The sequence below is a fragment of the Gallus gallus genome, chromosome 2 (assembly GCF_016699485.2).
Source record: "Gallus gallus isolate bGalGal1 chromosome 2, bGalGal1.mat.broiler.GRCg7b, whole genome shotgun sequence".
In the NCBI taxonomy this organism is placed as follows: Eukaryota; Metazoa; Chordata; class Aves; order Galliformes; family Phasianidae; genus Gallus; species Gallus gallus.
The window spans coordinates 20881085-20900274 of NC_052533.1; the positions used below are offsets into that span (position 1 = coordinate 20881085).

General features: G+C 40.7%; 2 protein-coding genes and 1 long non-coding RNA gene across 22 annotated transcripts in view; 2 read left to right on the forward strand and 1 right to left on the reverse strand.

Annotated features, from left to right (window-relative positions):
• ADAM22 (ADAM metallopeptidase domain 22) overlaps positions 1-7827 on the forward strand; it is a 130894-nt gene extending 123067 nt beyond the window's left edge. For all 15 annotated transcript variants that reach the window (XM_025148403.3, XM_025148405.3, XM_025148406.3 and 12 more), the window contains 2 exons: positions 304-427; positions 1379-7827. In XM_025148403.3, coding sequence (XP_025004171.1) covers positions 304-427; positions 1379-1399 — 145 coding nt within the window. In that variant the 3' untranslated portion in view covers positions 1400-7827. The remainder of the gene's footprint in view (positions 1-303; positions 428-1378) is intronic.
• Positions 7828-7933: 106 nt separating this feature from the next.
• Positions 7934-10145, forward strand: LOC107052578. Its single transcript, XR_001465163.3, has 2 exons — positions 7934-9256; positions 9379-10145. It is a non-coding gene; the product is annotated as an uncharacterized LOC107052578 (long non-coding RNA).
• Positions 10029-19190, reverse strand: SRI (sorcin). Of its 6 annotated transcripts, none has more exons than NM_001080865.2 (8): positions 18862-18940; positions 17920-18003; positions 14406-14475; positions 13723-13766; positions 12561-12708; positions 12290-12403; positions 11636-11694; positions 10029-11092 (listed from the first exon to the last, which is right to left on the reverse strand). In NM_001080865.2, the coding sequence occupies exons 1-8, from the start codon at positions 18910-18912 to the stop codon at positions 11066-11068; spliced, it is 597 nt and encodes a 198-aa protein (NP_001074334.2). In that variant the 5' UTR covers positions 18913-18940; the 3' UTR covers positions 10029-11065. The 6 variants fall into 6 exon arrangements, with proteins under 6 accessions (NP_001074334.2, NP_001383562.1, NP_001383561.1 ...); NM_001396633.1 differs by lacking the exon at positions 18862-18940 and adding an exon at positions 18442-18509; XM_046922026.1 differs by having other exon boundaries at positions 10392-11092; positions 18926-19190.

A 19190-nucleotide genomic window follows, 5' to 3' on the forward strand; every position in this document is an offset into this window, starting at 1 on the left:
AATTTTGAAATGATTAGTTACATTAGCATGTAAATCAGTTTAAGAAATCATTTTTTTGTATGCAATATGATTCTAATAAGAAGGAAATTTTATTTTTTCCTCCAGTGTTCCTGAGAGCTATAAATACCTTTATTTATAGTCATGAAATGATTAGACTACCGATCAAACAACTTTGTCCCCCCAATATTGAACTGATAATAGACAACATACTTGGTTCTGAACCAAGCTTCAGAGTAATGGCAGTTGCTGTTGCAGTGCTGGGACCCGAAGCCATGACATTTATTTTGTGTTTCAACATCTCAGGACACTGTCTCCTGCAAAGTCCCCATCTTCATCCACTGGATCTATTGCTTCCAGCAGAAAATACCCTTACCCAATGCCACCACTTCCTGATGAGGAGAAGAAAGCAAACAGGCAAAGTGCCAGGGTATGTGTCCCTTTTCGCTGTGTTTTTGTTGCTGGTGTAATTTACTGGTAGCTCTGCAAAAGGGAAGTGAGGCAGATCTTTGAGAAACAGTGAGAGCAGAGCTGGCGTTTCCTCAGATCTGTAGCTCAAGCAGCTGCTGAGGGCTGAGCCTCTGGCACAGATTAGAGCGGTCTTGGAGGCTGTGTTTATAGACACTTATTTAGGTGGCACTCACACCCCAAGCCCAAATTTCTGTACTTCTGTTTCAAGCTGGAAGCTTGCCTGGGGCAGCCTCTGGGTTGAGAAGAGCAGTCTGGCTCCCCTCCTTAGCCTTCCAGGGGGCTGAAACAGCCAGAGATGCACATCTGGGCTGGGGGATGGCTTCCTTCCAGCATGATGGAAAGGTGAATAAGCTGCAGCTGAGCAGGATGTGAGGGGCACACATCAGGCCCTGGTAGACGTGGAAGGGCTTTTTCGGCTCCTCAGGGTGGGCTGAAACTTCTGGAATGAGATTTCCAGCTGCTACCAAGAGGCAGTGCATATTCTCCATCAGCTCAGACAGCAGATATGAAATGAGCAAAACCCCTCTAAAATTTACTTCAGGTCTGTTGCTTGTGATAGCTTGCGATGTGATTCCCACCACTGCTCTCCATCCTTTTATTTGAGAAAGAACTGAGTGGAATGCTGCAGATGGGTGCTGCAGGCTCTGCCTATGCCCTGTGTTGGGTAGGGAGTGGCCTGGGGCAGCACTGGTACGCTCAGTGTGTGGGGAGCTCCAGGCCTGCTTGACGTGTGTGGACATACCAAATATGTGGAATGAGCAAAGGGTCTGCCTGGGCCAATGGACAGCTCCAGGCAGGCAGCGCGGGGGCTTCCCAGCCCTTGGGGCTGCCTCGCCCAATCACACCGCTTGGGCAGCAGGCTGTGTGTCTGTCTATAATGTGTATTTATGCCCCTTTTTTGCCTCTCCAGCTATGGGAGACTTCCATTTAGCTGCACCGTTTTCCTGGGATGACGCAAGAACTGTTTACTTTAAATTCTGTACAAACTCAGCACCACTGAGTCGTTGCACATTCATCTGCTCTTCAGACAATTCAGAAGATCAACACAGATGCCCGTGACCACAGTGAGAACCTCCTCTCATCTGGAAGGGAAAAAGCAGTCTCTTTTTTTCTTTTCTTTTCTTCTGTTTTTGTTTTTTGATCAAGGAGAATTTTACAGACTTGATGTAAAGAACAACCCAAACCAGGGGACCATTAGATGGACGTGACGAGGCTGTTCTGCATGGTACCAGACACGCTCACCCCACATCCCACCTGGGAGAGGGTTGGGGTTTTCCCTTGGCTTAGTGCAGCTCCAGGTCACACTGACCGGCCTTGGGAACGCGCACTCAGGAGAAGCTGGCTGATGTAAACTTGTACGCTGTGTGCATGAACCTTGTGTTCTTTACTTTCCACATGTAAGGGATAAACAACATACTGTAGTAGAAATTAGCATGCAGGAGTAAGAAATATAGGATTTTTTTTACAGGATTTCAAGCTTTGAAAGGCAACTCTTTGAACCTAAACATCAAACAAACAAGGATTATATCTTTTTTTTTTTACCTTACGTGTTTATAATCTCAGTATACAGATTGTATATATGTAAACATTTGATAATGTCAAAAATAGCTGTTATACATAAGTGTATTTTGCCAAATGCCTAAAGAAACATGACTAACATCATCACACTTCAGATTTTCTAATACATGAGCAGACAACTTTGGAAATACAGAAAGTACAGTACTGTAAAACCACGTCTCAGAAACTGGTGTTTGACCAAAATCTGTACCATCTTCTAAGTAACCGACAATCTCAATTGTATGGTGGAATGCAGGAACCGGTACGGTGGCACTTTGTCTTAAATCATCATAAGGGGAAGCAGCCAAAAAGGGCTGTTCAGTGAGATGAGACAACCCGACACTGGGGCGATCAGGAACGATCCCGTAGACAACAGAGACAGAGCCTTGAACTAACATGCAGTACAAACTTCCTGGAAATCTGGGAATACTTCTACATACTCAATTCAGGATGTGGTGATGTGAAGTCCTCTGACAAGACTTGCTGTGTATTTCTGATAGAGCGCTTCAGATGCTGTTTTGGATGAGAAAGTGTAACTTATGAGAAGCCTAACAATTTCACTGCACTAGATAATACCAATGCTGGGCAAGTGGCCAGTTTCATTGCTGTCTTTTCATTTGTTTGTGGAGTCTCCTTTACTGTGTGCTCGATTGCTCTGCTTGCTGCCCCTGATGTACCCTTGAAATTCTGGGGGGGCCATAAACTAAGTACAAGTGAGTTTAGCCAGAAAAAATGGAAAAAAATCCCAACACCTTTACCATGGAGATGTTGGTCTCCTGAATCAATGAATAGTTACGTTTCCAATAGTGAGACTTCTAAAGGGTGTCTGTTGTAAAACGAAGGTGGACATTTCCATTCAATAAGAAAACTGGGCCATGTTATATCAATTAATAATTCTCCAGCTCTCCAAAAATGATGAATTCTTAGCTTCAAGTAGTGCCATTATAGAACAACACACCTGATTCTGTATGGTGCAATTGAATACCTTGCCCAACAGCCGAATTATCAATTAGATATTATCCCAATGGAAACATCTGCAGTGTTTCTGAATCTTCTACCTCTTTCATGCATTTCCTTTAAGAAGCAAAGCCAACACTTTCAGCCTCTTAATATATTTTTTTAACTTTTAAGTAAGTGAATAAAGTTGGATATATGTAAGATTAAATTAAGAAATGTTTAAAGATGTCAGCAACTATAAAATATATAAGATTTTTAGAAGCACTATATTTTATGATTAGGCTGTTTGTTGGATTGTAACAAAATGTTGACCTTGGAGTTCCAGTGATTTCCTTCACAGTCAACAGGTTCTGGTAAGTATTTTATAGAAAGGCAAATGTGAGTGAGTACAAAGTACATGACAGAACGTGTTGAAAGAGCCAGCCATTAGTAATTGCTTTAGGAAAAGATTCTGCACTTTTGTGAAGAGTGAATAGCTATCAGCACAGAAGAATATTTTTTGCAAAGATTTACTTTGAGTGTAGGTAACTGGGTTAAAAGTAGTTGATAGTGCATAGCTCATGAAATTAGGGCCTGAGCCATAATCACCTGAAATTGATAGAAGTCTGTTATCGATTCCGCTGAAAGTTGGGCAAAACCCTCAAGGAGTTCACCTCAATTAGGAAATCATGCTAACCCGATAGCCTCTCTGTTATTCTGTTGCCTCTAAGCTGCTTTCCCCTTTTGTCTTAGTATTTTGTCTCTAATAACTGGACTGTTCATCATGTGCCTTTTATGATATTTTATTTGGTTACAAACTAGCATGTGATTTTGAATAATCTTGTTAGATTTCGTATTTCATATTCACCACCCTTTACTCTTCCCTTTCCATTCTGCCTTACCAAGAAGCAGCAAGATTTGGCAAACAGAACTGGGTGTAACATATTGGCTGTTTGTGTAATGTTCATAGCTTCTTGTTTTGAAAACAAATGGCTCTCCTGACTGTATTTTCAACATACTATGTACTTACAGCTTCTTACGTGTTTTGGTATAATGCATTCGTAGCATATCATGATCCAGTTGTGTCTGTCGTGTAACTTTAACAGTCACATTCACATTTGGAGGTATGTAGTAACTGGGAGTCTAGTTATGACTTCTGAGTTTAATAAACATTGACTTTCACTTTGATTGTCTAGAGTGAGAACATCACAAAACATTCATTTTTTTTTGTAGAATTCTTCTGCAGAAAATTGTGCATCAAGTTGGCAGCCTGGAGACTTTGTCATGGCACAAAACCTGAACATGTATGGCTCTGAAAGCCTCTAATGCCAGTGAAGGCCAAAGAGGAGGTTGTTTGCTTGCATTCTGCGCTTTCCTACTTTTAAGATGTGTTGAAAGCTGCCAGATTAGTAACCTTGAAGATGACTGCAAGTATCTTTACCCACAGTAATTGGTTACACTGGCAATAGCAATATAAATAGCTGCATAATACCTCATGTAGTCTAAAATAGAGTACTTGTACATTTAGTAAGATAGTTCAGTCATTTTGACTCCTTCAGACTCATTTTTGCCAGCTGTGCTGAATATGCAGATATGTTGAAGTGGGGAGGTTATCGGTTCTTCTCAAATACATTATAATTACTTGTCCATACAAGCATACAAACAGCAGGATGAGCTAAACTAATCCTAGTCTTGTATTTCTACATGTGGGAGAAGAACCGTGTGTAATTTAAATAAAATTAATATTGCTAATTGACGGAGACTGAAAAATACAGACTCTATTCAAATAATAAGGCTGCACAGTGATGCTGCAATTTAACAACTAAAAATCTGCCTGCTAATTTTGGATTTGTTGAGGTGAGAACTTCATTAATCCATGTTACTGCCATTTGGTGAATGCACTCAGGCAGGTTACCAGTAATGGTTGGGACTGAGAATTTACCTCTAATTTTGTTACCTGATAAGAAGTGTGAGATGCATCTTTGAAGACAGTGACTTACAAATTTTTTAAGAGTTTTGTTCCTGATTAATGGTATGTTGTCCTTGCTAAGCTGATGTACTCATTAGTTAATTTTGATTATGCTAATGAACAAATGGGCCTTTGGGCTGTAGCCTGAATTAAAGAGAAAGAAATTGTGTCAAGTTAGTGTACTGAAATCCTCATAGCTGAATCACTTGCCAGTTTTAAATGAACTGAGTGGTCTTGTCAACATCGACTGAAACAGTTGTTTTCAAAACCAGGTCTAAGAGTAGGTCTGTACATTAATACAGGCATGCATATACTACAAATTCAGACCAACTTTGCAGTCACTGTATCATGGACATCCTCAGCGTGCTAAAGGATCTGTTGGAACAAGAGAATACATGAAATTAGATTTTGCCAACAGGATATAACGTGAAACAATTATGAGACTCCATAAGCCTAGGTGATAATAGGTGAGCTCTTAGCAATTGCTGCTCTGTTATCAAATCCCATATCTAGCTGTCATAAGCAAACTTACCAAATTCCAGTGTAAAACTCAGCATGAAGAAGTTCTCCTCCTTTCCTCTCTTCCATTGTCTTTCCACTCCTACTAAAAAGTACTCCCAAATCCACTAGCAGCCTCTTGTGTTGGTTAGCTACGATACAAAAGCTGCAAGTTAGCTGTCCTTCCACCCAACGTCCTAGGTAAGGTCTTTCCAGTGCGTTTGCTCATGTTACAGTATGGGTGAAAGAGCCTCGTGTCTCATTTGCACTGGTAGAACCATCTGGTGGTTTTCTTCTCATTCTCTAGGGTTTTGGAAGGAGAAGTCTCTTTCTTTGATCACTGTAACCTAAAAGTCGTGCTCTGTCCCATTTCTCTTGCTCCAAGTCTCAAGGCTATCTAATTCTTTCTGTAAGCTATCTGAATATCTGCCTCATTATCATTGTTCGGGCCAATTTTATCAACCACAATGTAAGGTTGATTTACCTCATTTTTTAAGAACTTGAGCATTCTGGCCTCCTCCAAAGTTAGTTTTTTTGCTCCAAATGGATCATCCATCAGACTGCTGATGACCCACTGTTTGCATGGCTTCCAAACCATGTGACATTTAGTAGCAAAATGGGATTTGTCTTCTGTCAGATTTCCTGGAGATAAATATAAATATGAGCAAACCGCACGAGTTTGTACAGCTTGCCATCCCATGTGTGCATGGTGGGGTGAAGGTCCCATGTGCACACAGCTGTTACACTACGACAGAGCAGGAAAGAAGGAAAACAGTGAAGTGCAGGTATAGTTGCAGCACAAATAGGATGCTTAAGTGCAATTTCACCAGAAACAGGAAATGTTCTCCCAGAGACACTAAAACATTCCTTTGACCCAACTATTTTCCAAGTTAGCTTACAGAAAGTATTTCTGGTGCCTCAGGTGATGCTGATAAAACTAAAGCTTTGGAAACATTAACTCTTCCAGCCAGCAGGTGGTACCGTGTCATCCCAGAGCAGTTTGCTGCAGCTAGTTAGAAATACTACAACCACCAACATAGATGTGTTATCGCAGGCAAGTAATCGTTGTTCAGAACACAGAACACGAGGAATGTTGTACCTGACTTTTAAGCTGGCTCACCTTGCTGGGTCTGCTGGTTTTAGCTCTTTTTAAAAAGTACTTCAGCTAATGCACCTTTAGACTCTGAAAACTTTGGTTACATGTGCTGGAATGGCTGGAATGGCAATATAGCGCAGCAGGGAGATAATGAAATGCAGAGCAGCCCTGTGAAGGGAGAAGCCTAGGTGTCATGCTATTTTTAATTACTGGAGCATAAAATGTCAAAGCAACAAGCTATTTTTTTCTGTTTCTCTACTCCTGTAATTAAGAAAAAGCAGAAGTTTTGGTTATAAAAAAGTCTTGAGGCCTTAAGACCGTATATATTCTAATTTCAGCATGGAGAGTCTATTTTTACAGCCCAGTTAGAAATTCTGTATATAGGCCTGACTGACCTTGTAAGTATAGTGGTGCTAGCAGCTAATCATACAGTATTGTACGGCTCTGTATAACGGTAAATTCTGGCTTATTTTGGTGATTGGTACAAGGATTCCTGCTCACTGCCTGTGTAAAGAATCTGCCTATTTTATGCTTGGATATACAGCCCAGAACATATTCAAACTGTGAATATATAACCTAATTTTTCCCTTCTTAAGGGTAAAGATGTATTCCAATAGGTAGTGTTTTATATAGAGTACAGTACTTATTTTTATTGTTGCATAAATGCAAACTATTTTTTTCAGAATAGCAAAGCATTACAGAGTTTTTAATCTGCTGGAGAAAACACTCTTTACAACACGACCAGTTCCTTCTGCAAAGCTTTTGGGATGCTGTCTCCCAGTTGGCTTCATTTTGTGCTGTTAACCCTGGACATCGCTGTAAGACAGCTATCTATTTTTCCACTCATGAGAGCCCTGACAGGTAAAACATTTGGAGAGGCAAGAATTGTTTCACCAGTGGGGCTGGGCTGATGTTGGCAGAAACAACCAATCTATGTCATATTGTTGTCTTTGCTAGTTAAAATCCTTTAAAAATTGTCCGTGATGTAATAGAAACATAAGATTTTGACAAACACCAAAATGAAGCCCTGCAATTCACGACTTCCATCTTTGAGCGTGATATTTTATCGTCAGCGTTACAGGCATTGGGCTGTTGAAGCGAATGAACCTGGCTTTCATGTAGCTGAACAAAACGTTGCTTTTTATAAAATAACATTGTTGTAATTTGGGGTTCTAAATTCCTGCTCACTTTTAATAACAGCATCACATATCTACTTCTATGAGAGTATTTAATACAAATGCCTGTGGTTTTCAATGTTACTAACATACTGTAACATCAGTAAAGTGACTTTCAATGACAAAGACCACGTGTGTATTTTCTTTCTTATTTAAATTATTGTATTTTGCACATCTACATTCTGTTTTAAAGATCTCTTTGGGAAAAAAAAAAAAAAAAAAAAAAAAGGTGCTGAATGTATGGGGGAAAAGGCTGCTGCCTAAAATGCAGGCGCTGCTTTTAATAATTACACATTTGAAAATGATCCTAATAAGCTTCCCAGTCTTGGTCTCACTGTCCTGCTGTTCCTTAGGCATGCATGTCTGAAAGCAACCTGGATATGATTTGTCCATTCTGAACCATTCCCAGTTGCTTGTATGAAGACCAAGAATAATCATCCCACGTAGCGTCATCTAAGGATTCAATCAAGTAAGCCTTCTGGGAAAGAGAAAACCTCAATTCTGAGTTATTGTTTAATCTACCATTGTGGGAAGCAATTTTTAAAGTTGTTTTTTATTATTTTTAAAGATGACAGCACCGTATACGCACTCCTCAGTAACCTTATTGATTATCTTTGTTCATGTTTGAAAGCAAAAAAGTGATGTATTCTGCCAGTCCCTGTGAACACCTTGGGTTTTTGAAGTGTGTATGGAAGGCAATGCCTTCTTTGGTGAACTAGAATTTGTTCCTGGTTCTTGAACTCTTTGCTTTACAGTTTTCTCTGTTTTGTGTTTACAAGATCCATGAAGATAACCCTGTTGGTTCCCAGTGCTCTTGCAGCACTTTGCAGCCCAGTAGGTGATTGGTACAAGTGAGGAAGAAGACTTTAGGGTCTTGGCTTTGGTCTTCTTTTATTGCACCAGAGAGTATGGGAAAAAAAGCAAAACAAAAATCATATCATCATGAGATAGAATGGCCTGGGTTGAAAAGTACCACAATGATCATTGAGTTTCAACCCCCCTGCTATGTGCAGGGTCGCCAACCACCAGACCAGGCTGCCCAGAGCCACATCCAGCCTGGCCTTGAATGCCTCCAGGGATGGGGCATCCACAGCCTCCTTGGGCAACCTGTTCCAGTGTGTCATTACCCTCTGAGTGAAAAACTTCCCCCTAACATCTAACCTAAACCTCCCCTGTATAATACATAAATAACATACAAATAACACCACCTCCCACCTTTCTCTCAAAAACAACAAATACACCACAAAAACATAACCCACCCCAGTACTTTTCAAAGTAAAGAACTTCCTTGTTTCCACAGTGAGTAAGCTAGACCATTTTTGCACAGTGTATGTATGGGAACTGTTAAATTATGGTCTGAACCTCTAATTGACCACCTGAGGTGAGCAGTGAGTCAGCCATGGCAGCACAGGTGAAGGCAATTGAGCTGTGTGACCACAAGGGGTGGAGCCAGGCTGCACCTCTCCTACACCCCATTTAAGGGCTGACTGCCACTAAGGAAGGCTCTCTTTCTGGAGATTGCTCCCTTTGGAGTTCTTCTGTGAGCCTATGACACAGGTGAGCATTTCATTTACTTTTTATTATCCCTTTCCAACATGATAATCCTTCCAGTTATCCAACCTGTAAAATACCAGCCTAACTGCACCACTCTGCTGATTGTATATTTGTTGACTGTACAGGTGCAGATCAGCTAAGTGCGTTCTTCAAGCCAAGCCTTTATATGCAGGTACAATTTTACTCCCAGGTATGATTTCATCATTAATTCTCAAGATTTATGGCATAACTTCTTACCTGTAACACAAATTCTGGGGTCTTAGACTGACCAGTAAGTTACACTTATTTACAAGAATGCTGTATTCATTATTGCCTAATGTTTTCTTTCATGAACATACCAGGCCTGTGCTGGGCTGACATAAGCCAGCAGCTAAGCACTCACCAGCTTCCAGCTCCCTGCCCCAACAGGACAGGGGACAAAGTCTTTAAAACAAAAAGTAGAAAATCCCTGCAGGTCAAATTAAAACAGTTAAATAGGTGAAGGAGAAAGTGTGTGTGTGTGTGTGTGTGTTTGGAATGTGGCTTTGGGAAGCTTAGATCGGCATTCCTGGCCATGTCTCTTCCCCAACCCTGCATTGTGTACACTGATACTGTGACATTGATACTGTGGGCAAGAAGCACTCAACCAATGTATCTGGTTTTGCTAATGCTGAGGAGGAGCAGACCTTAAATCAGCTGCTGGTGGAAATGGATGGAACAGGGACCACAGATCATGTCGTAGTGCGGCTTCCACCAACTGTGCTGATGTTTTGCATAATGCCTTGATGAGACCTGGCAGGCTTGACAGACACACCTTTATTGATCTTTATGGGGAGTTGTGGGGTGAGCAGGAGAGGCGGCCCTGAAGCTGTGCATGCCCTACTCAGCAACAGATAAAACACCAGGGCAATACTAACACCATTTGAGTCACAGATCTAAAACACAGCACTGTTATAATGAAAAATAAAGGTTTTTATGAAGAAACTCCATCTGAGAGATATGGGAGTGGTTTTAGACTTTGTATGCTAGTTAGCATATAATGACAGGAACGTACTTGCTAGGGTTTAAAGAGAAGGACAGAAAAACAGTGACGTCACTGCAGTCTGGCAACTTTAAGTTCTTAGTTAAAGGTAATGTATAAACTGACACAGCACACTTATTTGTTTTAAAATGTTTTATGTAGCGACACTGAGCAAGAATCTTACTGAAACAAATGCCCCCTATACAAGGGCACGCTATCAAAAGAGTTCTCTGCTATGTTATAATGAAATAATCATTGCTGTTTACGAGGAGCTGTAACAGGCAGTCTTACACTCAGTGCATGATGTCAATGATCTCATCTTAAAAACGCCCAGCTGTCAACACAAGCACCTTAAATTTTACTGATGCTCTACCAGACGAGACGATCATTCCAAAGCTATCTCTTTCAGTTTTTATGTATCTTGCATTGTCAAAGACAAAATAATATTCTCTTATGCCATCTGCATGATGTTGTTGAAGACAGAGGGTGGTAGCTTTCACTCCAGGAACATTTTTTAGTGAATCACAGGAAAAAAAGTAAACACAGAAAAACATAATATGTACATAATCTTTGTTACACATTGTGCCATAGAAGTTCATGAAAATAGAAAATCTTTAATAGTCACAGGTTGAAAGTTACATGACAGTGCATGATTAGTTTATATTCATTATCAAAACTGAACAAGTGTGTCAAGCAATACCTTCAGAAAATGCATAATTTCCAATACTGAGGCACGCAATCATGCAATGATTTGGCAAAGCAAAGCACGAACTGGAATGATAACTGTGATCGTCCACACCTTCCCTTTTGATTTAGATGCTCATAACACACTGTATGAACTGAAAAAAAAAATCACTTGTTAGAAAAAGTTGTTGTTGTTAAGGAAGGAAAAAACAAACACAGAACTACTTGAATGTACTGTTCTGATTATCTCACATAGATACAAACAGCCAGGAAGCCAAGACCTACAAGGCTGACAGAGTATGATTTGTTGTGTCCGCTATACCACCTCCCACAGTCTTTCCCAGGGAAAATGCCTACCAAACCTTAAAACAAAGAAACAAAGTCCAAGTGATGTTAGCAAGTGTTACACCTTCTTGAACTGTATTGGTAAAGGAATCCACAGAAAACTCATAATGAAATTGGAAATATCTCTATAAATGTGTGTAAACTTTGTAATAGAATACTCGGTTCCAACCTTTCTGCCCAGCTGAACTCCAACAGAGCTGAATGAAATGAAACCCCAAAACTTTGTGCTCTCGGGTAATACCATTATCGTAGGTAAGAGGCACTAACTGAAATTATTAATGTTTGATTTCAGTCTTAAGTTTGCCCTTAGTTTAACTCGCATAGGTTTAACTGATTCCTTAAAGTTCACTTACATCATCGTACTGGAAATTCACAAAACCCTGCTGAGATGCGTCTCTTCTTCTAAAACATTCTGCAAAGATATTAAACCAAACAAAAGACAGGTAAGAACTATTCAATTTTTAAGAACACATTGTACTTTCACTGTATTTTGCGTACATGCCTACTGCAAGTGCTTGACTGTAGTAGTCAACCATTTGTACTAATCCGCATGCTACAAGTTTTTATGTGAATTTCTCAACTTCCTCACTGTCATCCTAAAGCAAACCACGAGGTTCAAAACTGCACAAAATGAGAAATGAAAGCAGAGCAAAGTGAAAGGAAGAAAAAAAATATCCCAAAGTTGCAAGAATGAGAACTTAAGAACACAGCAATTCATTTCAAGACTTAACTGATCCCCATGTTTGCCATCCACAGCACATTCTGTTCCATTAATAAATAGTTTCCCAAATTGATAACACTACTTTATCAGTCTCTGGAACAAACCTTATATTAGTCCATTTTTTCAACAGGGATTTAAATCATCATCGTCTATAACTGTTACGGTTCTACCTGTAAAAGAAACCTATTACGTGTTACATAAAAACATGAGGAACCCGAGTAATTAGATTTTATTAAATAAAAACATATTACAGAGATGACGGTAATGAGGCTATAATCTGACATACCAGTGAGAGCTCTGAGTTTCACACAGCAGGCGATGTAATCATCAAATGTAATCTTTCCATGAGTGCTGTATCGCCTGGTGATGGCAGACACTGCCTGCGGGCTCAATCTAAATCCTATTTGACAACAGAAAGACCGTACTGAAGACAAGTAGGTTAACACAGCTGAACATGTTTTTATTGGAAATACTATGTATCAGCTACTATAGTAAGACAATAGTTATGGGGGGATGCTGGAACTCAGCACCAGAAACAAGGAAATTTCACAACTTACCCATATTTGCCAAGGCTTTCTCCAGTTCTTGGCGATCCACCGCGCCACTTCTATCACTGTCAAAATTTACAAAGTGTTGCTTCCAGCCATTGACCACAGCCCACAGTTCCTTAAACTCATGAAATCCCAGTGTGCCAGACATATCCCTCTGATTTCAAAGCTAAGAAAAACGTTCCTGAACTTCATAAATTAAAAAGACAGCCCTCTGTCAAATGGAAATCAGCTTTCTTATCGTCTGTAGATGAAAACTCTTTCTCTGAATGCCACTGGTAATTATATTTGGTGATAACTTCCTCTGTGATGGCAAACTAACTGAAGCACACCTCAGCACCAACTGACCAAAACCAAACGTCACCATCCGCACTTCTCAATTACACCTTATGAATGTGACTCACTTAAATTCCTCCTCTACCTACTGCAGTAAATTCCTACTGATACAATATGTATGTGAAGTAAAATTAGATGCCAAAACAAAAAAATAAATTGGAATAATATTAGAATATTATCAGAACTCTCTGCAAGCAGTTTGTCCAAGTTACTGGATGTCTCAGTTTCATTCCTGCTTTCTTATTAAGCAGCGAAATATATGAACATGACAGATTAAGTTTAAACTATAAAACTCCAAATATTCCCACCCTGCACAGTGTATCTAAATCTTCCATAGGTTGTACTGCTGAACGCCATACACTCTCCTGTTAGATACCTGAATGAATTCATTCAAGGAACAGGATTTGGGAGGGCCTTAGATGACATCCAGCCTGTGTAGGACAGATGCTTAATTCATTAGGACATTACCATATCGTCCAGTTTCAAAAGTACAATGAGCTATTTGCACAAGCCTCTGTTCTGGGCTGTCAGACCTGACTCTTCATACATTCAATGGATAAACAGCCCCCTAGTCTTAGAGGGATGTCACTTGTTACAAAAAGATAATCACTGACAGACCCATTTATTAGAATTCTGATTTATATAAATCATTCTGATAATGATTTATTAGAATTGTAAAAATGTAAGTGCATAAGAACAGAACATTGTAGTCCTCAATCACAATACATAGCAACTGAAGGCTGAATGCAAACTGCAAAGCATTTCCCAAATATCAGGTATTCTCTTATCTTTGCTTACATAATGCTAAATGTTTATGCTCCATAATAAAGGATACGTCCAGCATTGAGATCATGAGTCTGCATGTCTCCAAGTTGAAAGCTGTGTAAATTACAAGAAGGAAAATAATTATTGTTTTGACAATTTCAGTTTTATTCATCTGACTTTAAGCTCCTTGTTATAATATAGTGTATACAATATTATATGAGCTCTTCCACTGTACAAAGCCGTACCATGTTTTGATCCAAGTAAGAGCTTTTAATCATTACTTGTTAGAAACAATGACAGCAGACAATCTGGAGACACTTCAAATTCTATATAAAATTAATTTGCTCTTAGCTTAATCCATAAAGGTTTTGGGTTTCAATCGAAGCGGTCCTTCATATTTTAGCACAGAGATTATTTTAACAAGGCGTTTTGCTCACTGTACTCAGTTTTGTAAATGGAATGCTATGTCCCAGGACAGAATGTTTTGGTCAGTATCAAAACTCAACTTCCATTGCAAACTAAAACTGCACAGTTCAGCAGCAGAGAACGAAGGCAGCTGAAGAGAAGCCCAAAGTGCACAGAACTAAATACAGAGAATTTACATTTCAAAGTAGTCCATATGGAAAGAAAGCCTCTTCACCATGCAAATAAAAGAGACTGAAGAAAGCACAACTACAAGCACTCTCTAGTAGAAGGTATAAGAATTAGTGCACGTTAGCATTGTTGCTTTGTTTGTTGAAATTGTTAACTTACGTTTATAGGCTCCTGCAATCCCTGACTGGGTGAGACATCTCTGTAGCTCATCAGCATCTATTTGTCCATCCTTTCGATAACAGAAGATGTATCAGCTATTGCTTTAAATCACTCTCCCAGATTGGTTACTCCCAATACCCACTCCCTTTTCCATAGGCATTGATTTATTCATCCTTCTGTTTCTGCTATATGTCAAAATGCTATTAATGACCCTTATCTCTAATGATGTCTCTTTAGCTGATACTTTTGCAACATGCACTACTTTCACATTTAGTGTTCTCAAAAATATGAACAGGATTGGCAGGTTTCCTCCAAGCTCAATAGGTATTTCTTTCACTTTAGAGATTTATGATTTCATTGCTACAGCAAAAAACCCGGAACCCAGATCATACACATCCTCCTCTCAAGACTGCCTCATGACTTAGAAATTTAAAGAAAAAAGGAAAAGAAAAAAAGAAGAAGGGTTGTTAGGGAATACTAAGCTCTTAGCAGAACAAACACAAGCAGAAAGCAAACTATTTTTAAGGAAAAAATAAAAAGACAACAAACACCAAAAAAGATATGTATCCACAGAGTTTGGAAAACAACGTTCTTCCAAAGTACACCTCTTGGGGCCAAAGAGAGAAAACAACTAGTAAGTCATGGACAGCAGTGAACTGACCAAAGCAGAATTGCCATTCTATGCTATGCTCCCTACAAACCAACATGAAGCTCAGTTTATGAACAGTTTGAGTATAATTTAATCTCACTCAAGGACAGAATATTTGCAGTGAGATTGCCAGATCATGGCCTGAAACAATGGCTGATCACCAGGTGAGAAGGCATGGCTAACACAGGGAGCTCAGGTGCAAACAACACACCTGTGTGAGCAGCAGGGGAGAAATCTGCATCCACCCCTCCTCACCCTCATTTAAGGGTTAGCAGCCAAGGGAGCAGCACTTCTCTGGACAAAGGCTGCACTTCTCTTGAGTTGTTATTGGAAGGGGTGAGGCAATTTTACTTCTTTTTTTTTTATCTGCTATTACTCTGTAGGGTTTCTATCTTATTAGAAGGCACCCTCGCTACCTTCTTCTGCCTTACAACATTATGTCTGCAGGCACCAAAAGCATTATTACTTCAACTCTTTATTCCCTATTTAATGCTTTACACTGCTTTATGTTTAAAACAAATTTGTTCCTACTTCTTTTTTTCTTTAGGTATCAAGATATAGCATGGCATGGTCAAAATGATGCAGCCAGCTGACTGTCAGAAATCATAGAATCAAATGGCTTGGGTTGGGAGGAACCCAAAGGATCAGCATGTTCCAACCTCCCTAACACAGCCAGGGTCACCAACCTCCAGATAGGAAAGTAAATGAAGTATCATTTATTAGCAAAAGAGTAGTTAATGTATTAAATGACATTTGACATGGTCTAGGAAAAGAAGACAACACTTTAATTCTATGCAACAGTAATGGCAGCAGAAAAACAGGACTGCATCCAATCTTTTCCATCACCCTAGCTATACGGTTGTATCAGAAACATTACACTCAGAGGAAAGAAAATTAAAGCATAAAATAATAATTTTAATTAGCCATGCATGTTAAGAAGTGAGTGTCTTCAAAGCCCTTGTGCATTGTGAAACAAAAGCCAGATCTGGATAACTTCCGAGTAGGACCTAAGACAGAAAAGCATGATCTTTTGAACATGTTTACACTACCATAAAAGGGCCTGGCCTTTATCTTTTGAAGCAGAGTTTAAAGAGCTAAACTGTACAAGGCACGGAGGCTTTGCAAACAGATTAAAAATTATTAGTTCCTATGGAGTCAATAATAAGGATTTGACTTCTTTCCATAAACAAAGGCAATTCATCAAATCAAGACATGATTTCTGTTGTAAACTACTTCAAGTAGTTTACAAGAAAGCTCAGGCAACATTCTGTATTAGGCATAAAAACAACACAGTAGCAGATCACTACCAAAGACGTTACTAGTTCTATAGCGAGTACTACTGGAGAACTGGGATATGTGGCTTTTTGCAGACTTTTATAGCAGGCTGTGAAAACTGATAATTTATGTTTGATTTCACTGACTCCCTAACAGAATTTTTGGTTCTGGACAAGCACTGGTCCCTGGAACAGACTCTTCTGATTCTAAGAATGAATCAATTTAAAAGCCACTCTCTTTATTCCAATAAGGAATGGTTCTATCAATAAAGGCTATTTAGAGTACTAGCATAAATACTTGAGATAATAACTTGGTCATACCCACTGGCTCGCTAGCTTCCTAGTTTTCAGTAACCAGGCCCCACCTGAGCTTTCTGGGAGTGGTCTATACAGTACTTAGGTCCAGCTCTTGCCATAGCACTGCATTTTGTTTCTCTTCCTCTTTACAGCAGGACCTTACTCATTTTTCCAGCATCAGTTACAGGCTCTAATGCTGATTCCTGACACACAATCTGGTGGCACCTGAACAGAAGCACTCAAGCTGGCAGGAAATTGTCATTCAGCCCAGGCTCTGTCTTACTGGAGGGCCTTTACACATAACACTTTAGTTAACCCAATGTTCACCTTTACTACAAAAATACAGGGTCTATGTATTTGCACATGCAATGTTAGAGAAATAATATATAGACTGAAAGAAGCATTATTAATTGAAAGGAATAACAATGTGAACAAAAAGCCATAACCCAAATTACAGTCAATCTGAGAATTTAAGCATGAGCAAGTCTGCTGAATTTAAACTCCCATGTTGTCATTATGTGTACCCATGGATGCACAGAGTTCTACATTTCCACACACCCTGTGGGTGTGCAGTAAAAAGCTGTGTTATATGTATTGCCAACAAAGACAGAACTTCTGGCTCAATAAATCTGATTTGCTCCTAACCTTATTTCCATAAACAACCATAAATATATGGAAACAATATATGCCATGAAACCACAGAAATTAAAGATGCAGTGTACAATTACAAAGGGAATAAAGTTGTGAATGCCCTTTGCTCTGAAAGAGTAGTCATGCTGTCCTACAAGCAAACCTGGATATTGGCACAAGTAGAGACTGTCATTATGGTTATGACCCTATCAAACCACTTCATCATACAGTGATCTCTTTCTTACTGGCATTTCCTGCTTTTAATAACAGCACTTCTGCTTCTGATGTCCCCATTGTTTCTGGCTTCCTTCTCCAAAAACAGCACTCCCCAACCAATGGCTGAGCCACAATTCAGCTGCAACATTTCAAGTAATATGCAATCATCACATATACAGGAACTGTACACAAGCTGTGCACATGCACAGCTGTATCTCATACAGTACAGATAGTAACTATGCAGTTTGAATAATGCTAACCAGCTCTTTGACTGTGCTGATGCATTTCAGCAGACAGGCTATATAAGAGCAGTCAGCTATTTATCAACAACTTGAAACCATGGAGCTCTCCCTGCTGTGAAAATTAGGCATTTCTACAACACAGTGTTGTAGAATTTTGTGTAGTTTGCTTCCCAAAATAAGAAGTAAATAACACTGTGTAAATTTACCTGTCCGGCTACTGCAGCAAAATAACCATACAGAGGATCCTGAGCCTGTCCAGGGAATGATGGGCCTCCTGGAGCTGCTCCATACTTCAGAAATCAAGAAGAAAATGTATTAATTTTGAAGTAATGATTCAGCCAAGTGTATGAAATAATAACATTTGTACTTAAGAATCAACTTCTGCTTTTATATACGGAGGTCGCTCTGAAAGTAATGCCTCCTCTTTGTTTCCATGGAAGCTACAACAGAAAGAAAGAGCACAATAACACTCTTTGACAGAGCAAATTCTCAGCTACAAAATACCGTTTTTCAACACAGTCACTGCCATTAACTGTGTATTTTCACCAGTGATGAACAAGAGCCTGCATGCTCCACTGAGGTCACTGCTGCTGTCACCACTGCTGAAATGCACCGCCACCGCCTCACTGCGCTCACATCCACTGTTTGATGTCCACCAACGTCCACTAAGTGTCAGTGAATGTCAGTGGGTGCCATTTTTTTCCGCATGGAGGAATTCAGTTCCACACCTTTGCTACAATCCGCACTTCATGTCAGATGCCGTTCTGTCAGCCTTGCTCCTCTGCTGCCGTCTGCCACACGGCAACAGCACGTAACGGAATATCGGTGGAAAGGTTCCACCTCTATGCCACACCACCAACATCCGCCTCTGACGTCGTGGGCCAGCAGAATAAGAGAGGAGGCATTACTTTCGGAGCAGCCTTCCTACATACCCTGAAAGCACGTCTATCACGCAACCTCGACTCTGGAGTACTCTTTGCTACTATTTTACCCTCTCCGCCCAGGGGCTGATGTGGCCACTTCCTTCCTACTTCGCGGGACTCGTATCCTGCCGTGCCGCCCCACACCAGGGCCCGCCGCCCCTCACCGAGAGCCCCGCGGCGCCGTGCCCCTCATCCCGCCCGCCGCCCGGGCTCAGCCCCGCTCACCCCGCCCTGATAGTAACCGCCGCCGGGCGCCGGCTGCCCGGGGAACGCCATCTTCTGCTCGCACCTGCCCCTCCCGCCCGGCCTCACCCGGCCGCAAACACTCGGCCGCCTTCGGGGGGGGGGGGGGAAGCGGGGCGGGCCGCAGGCTCCGCAGAGAGCCGCCTGAAGGTTCTTTTACGCTGAGATGCGGCCGACAGCACCCGGTAGACGGGGCGCCCGAACAACGCGAGGCGGGGCCGCAAGGAGCTGAGGGAACGGGGGGCGATACCCCCCGGCACCCCTCCGCTCGGGGTGGTACGGCCCCGGGCCCGCGGCGGCTTTTCCTCCTC

What these genes read in the sequence shown, in the direction of transcription:
- SRI (NM_001080865.2), bottom strand. Translation starts at nt 18,912, where the DNA reads ATGGCGTTCCCCGGGCAGCCGGCGCCCGGCGGCGGTTACTATCAGGGC. An exon ending in GCGGTTACTATCAGGGCGGG is followed by an intron (nt 18,004 to 18,861) that starts GTGAGCGGGGCT and finishes TGATTTCTGAAG; the next exon opens with TATGGAGCAGCTCCAGGAGG. An exon ending in GATTGCAGGAGCCTATAAAC is followed by an intron (nt 13,767 to 14,405) that starts GTAAGTTAACAA and finishes TAATTTACACAG; the next exon opens with CTTTCAACTTGGAGACATGC.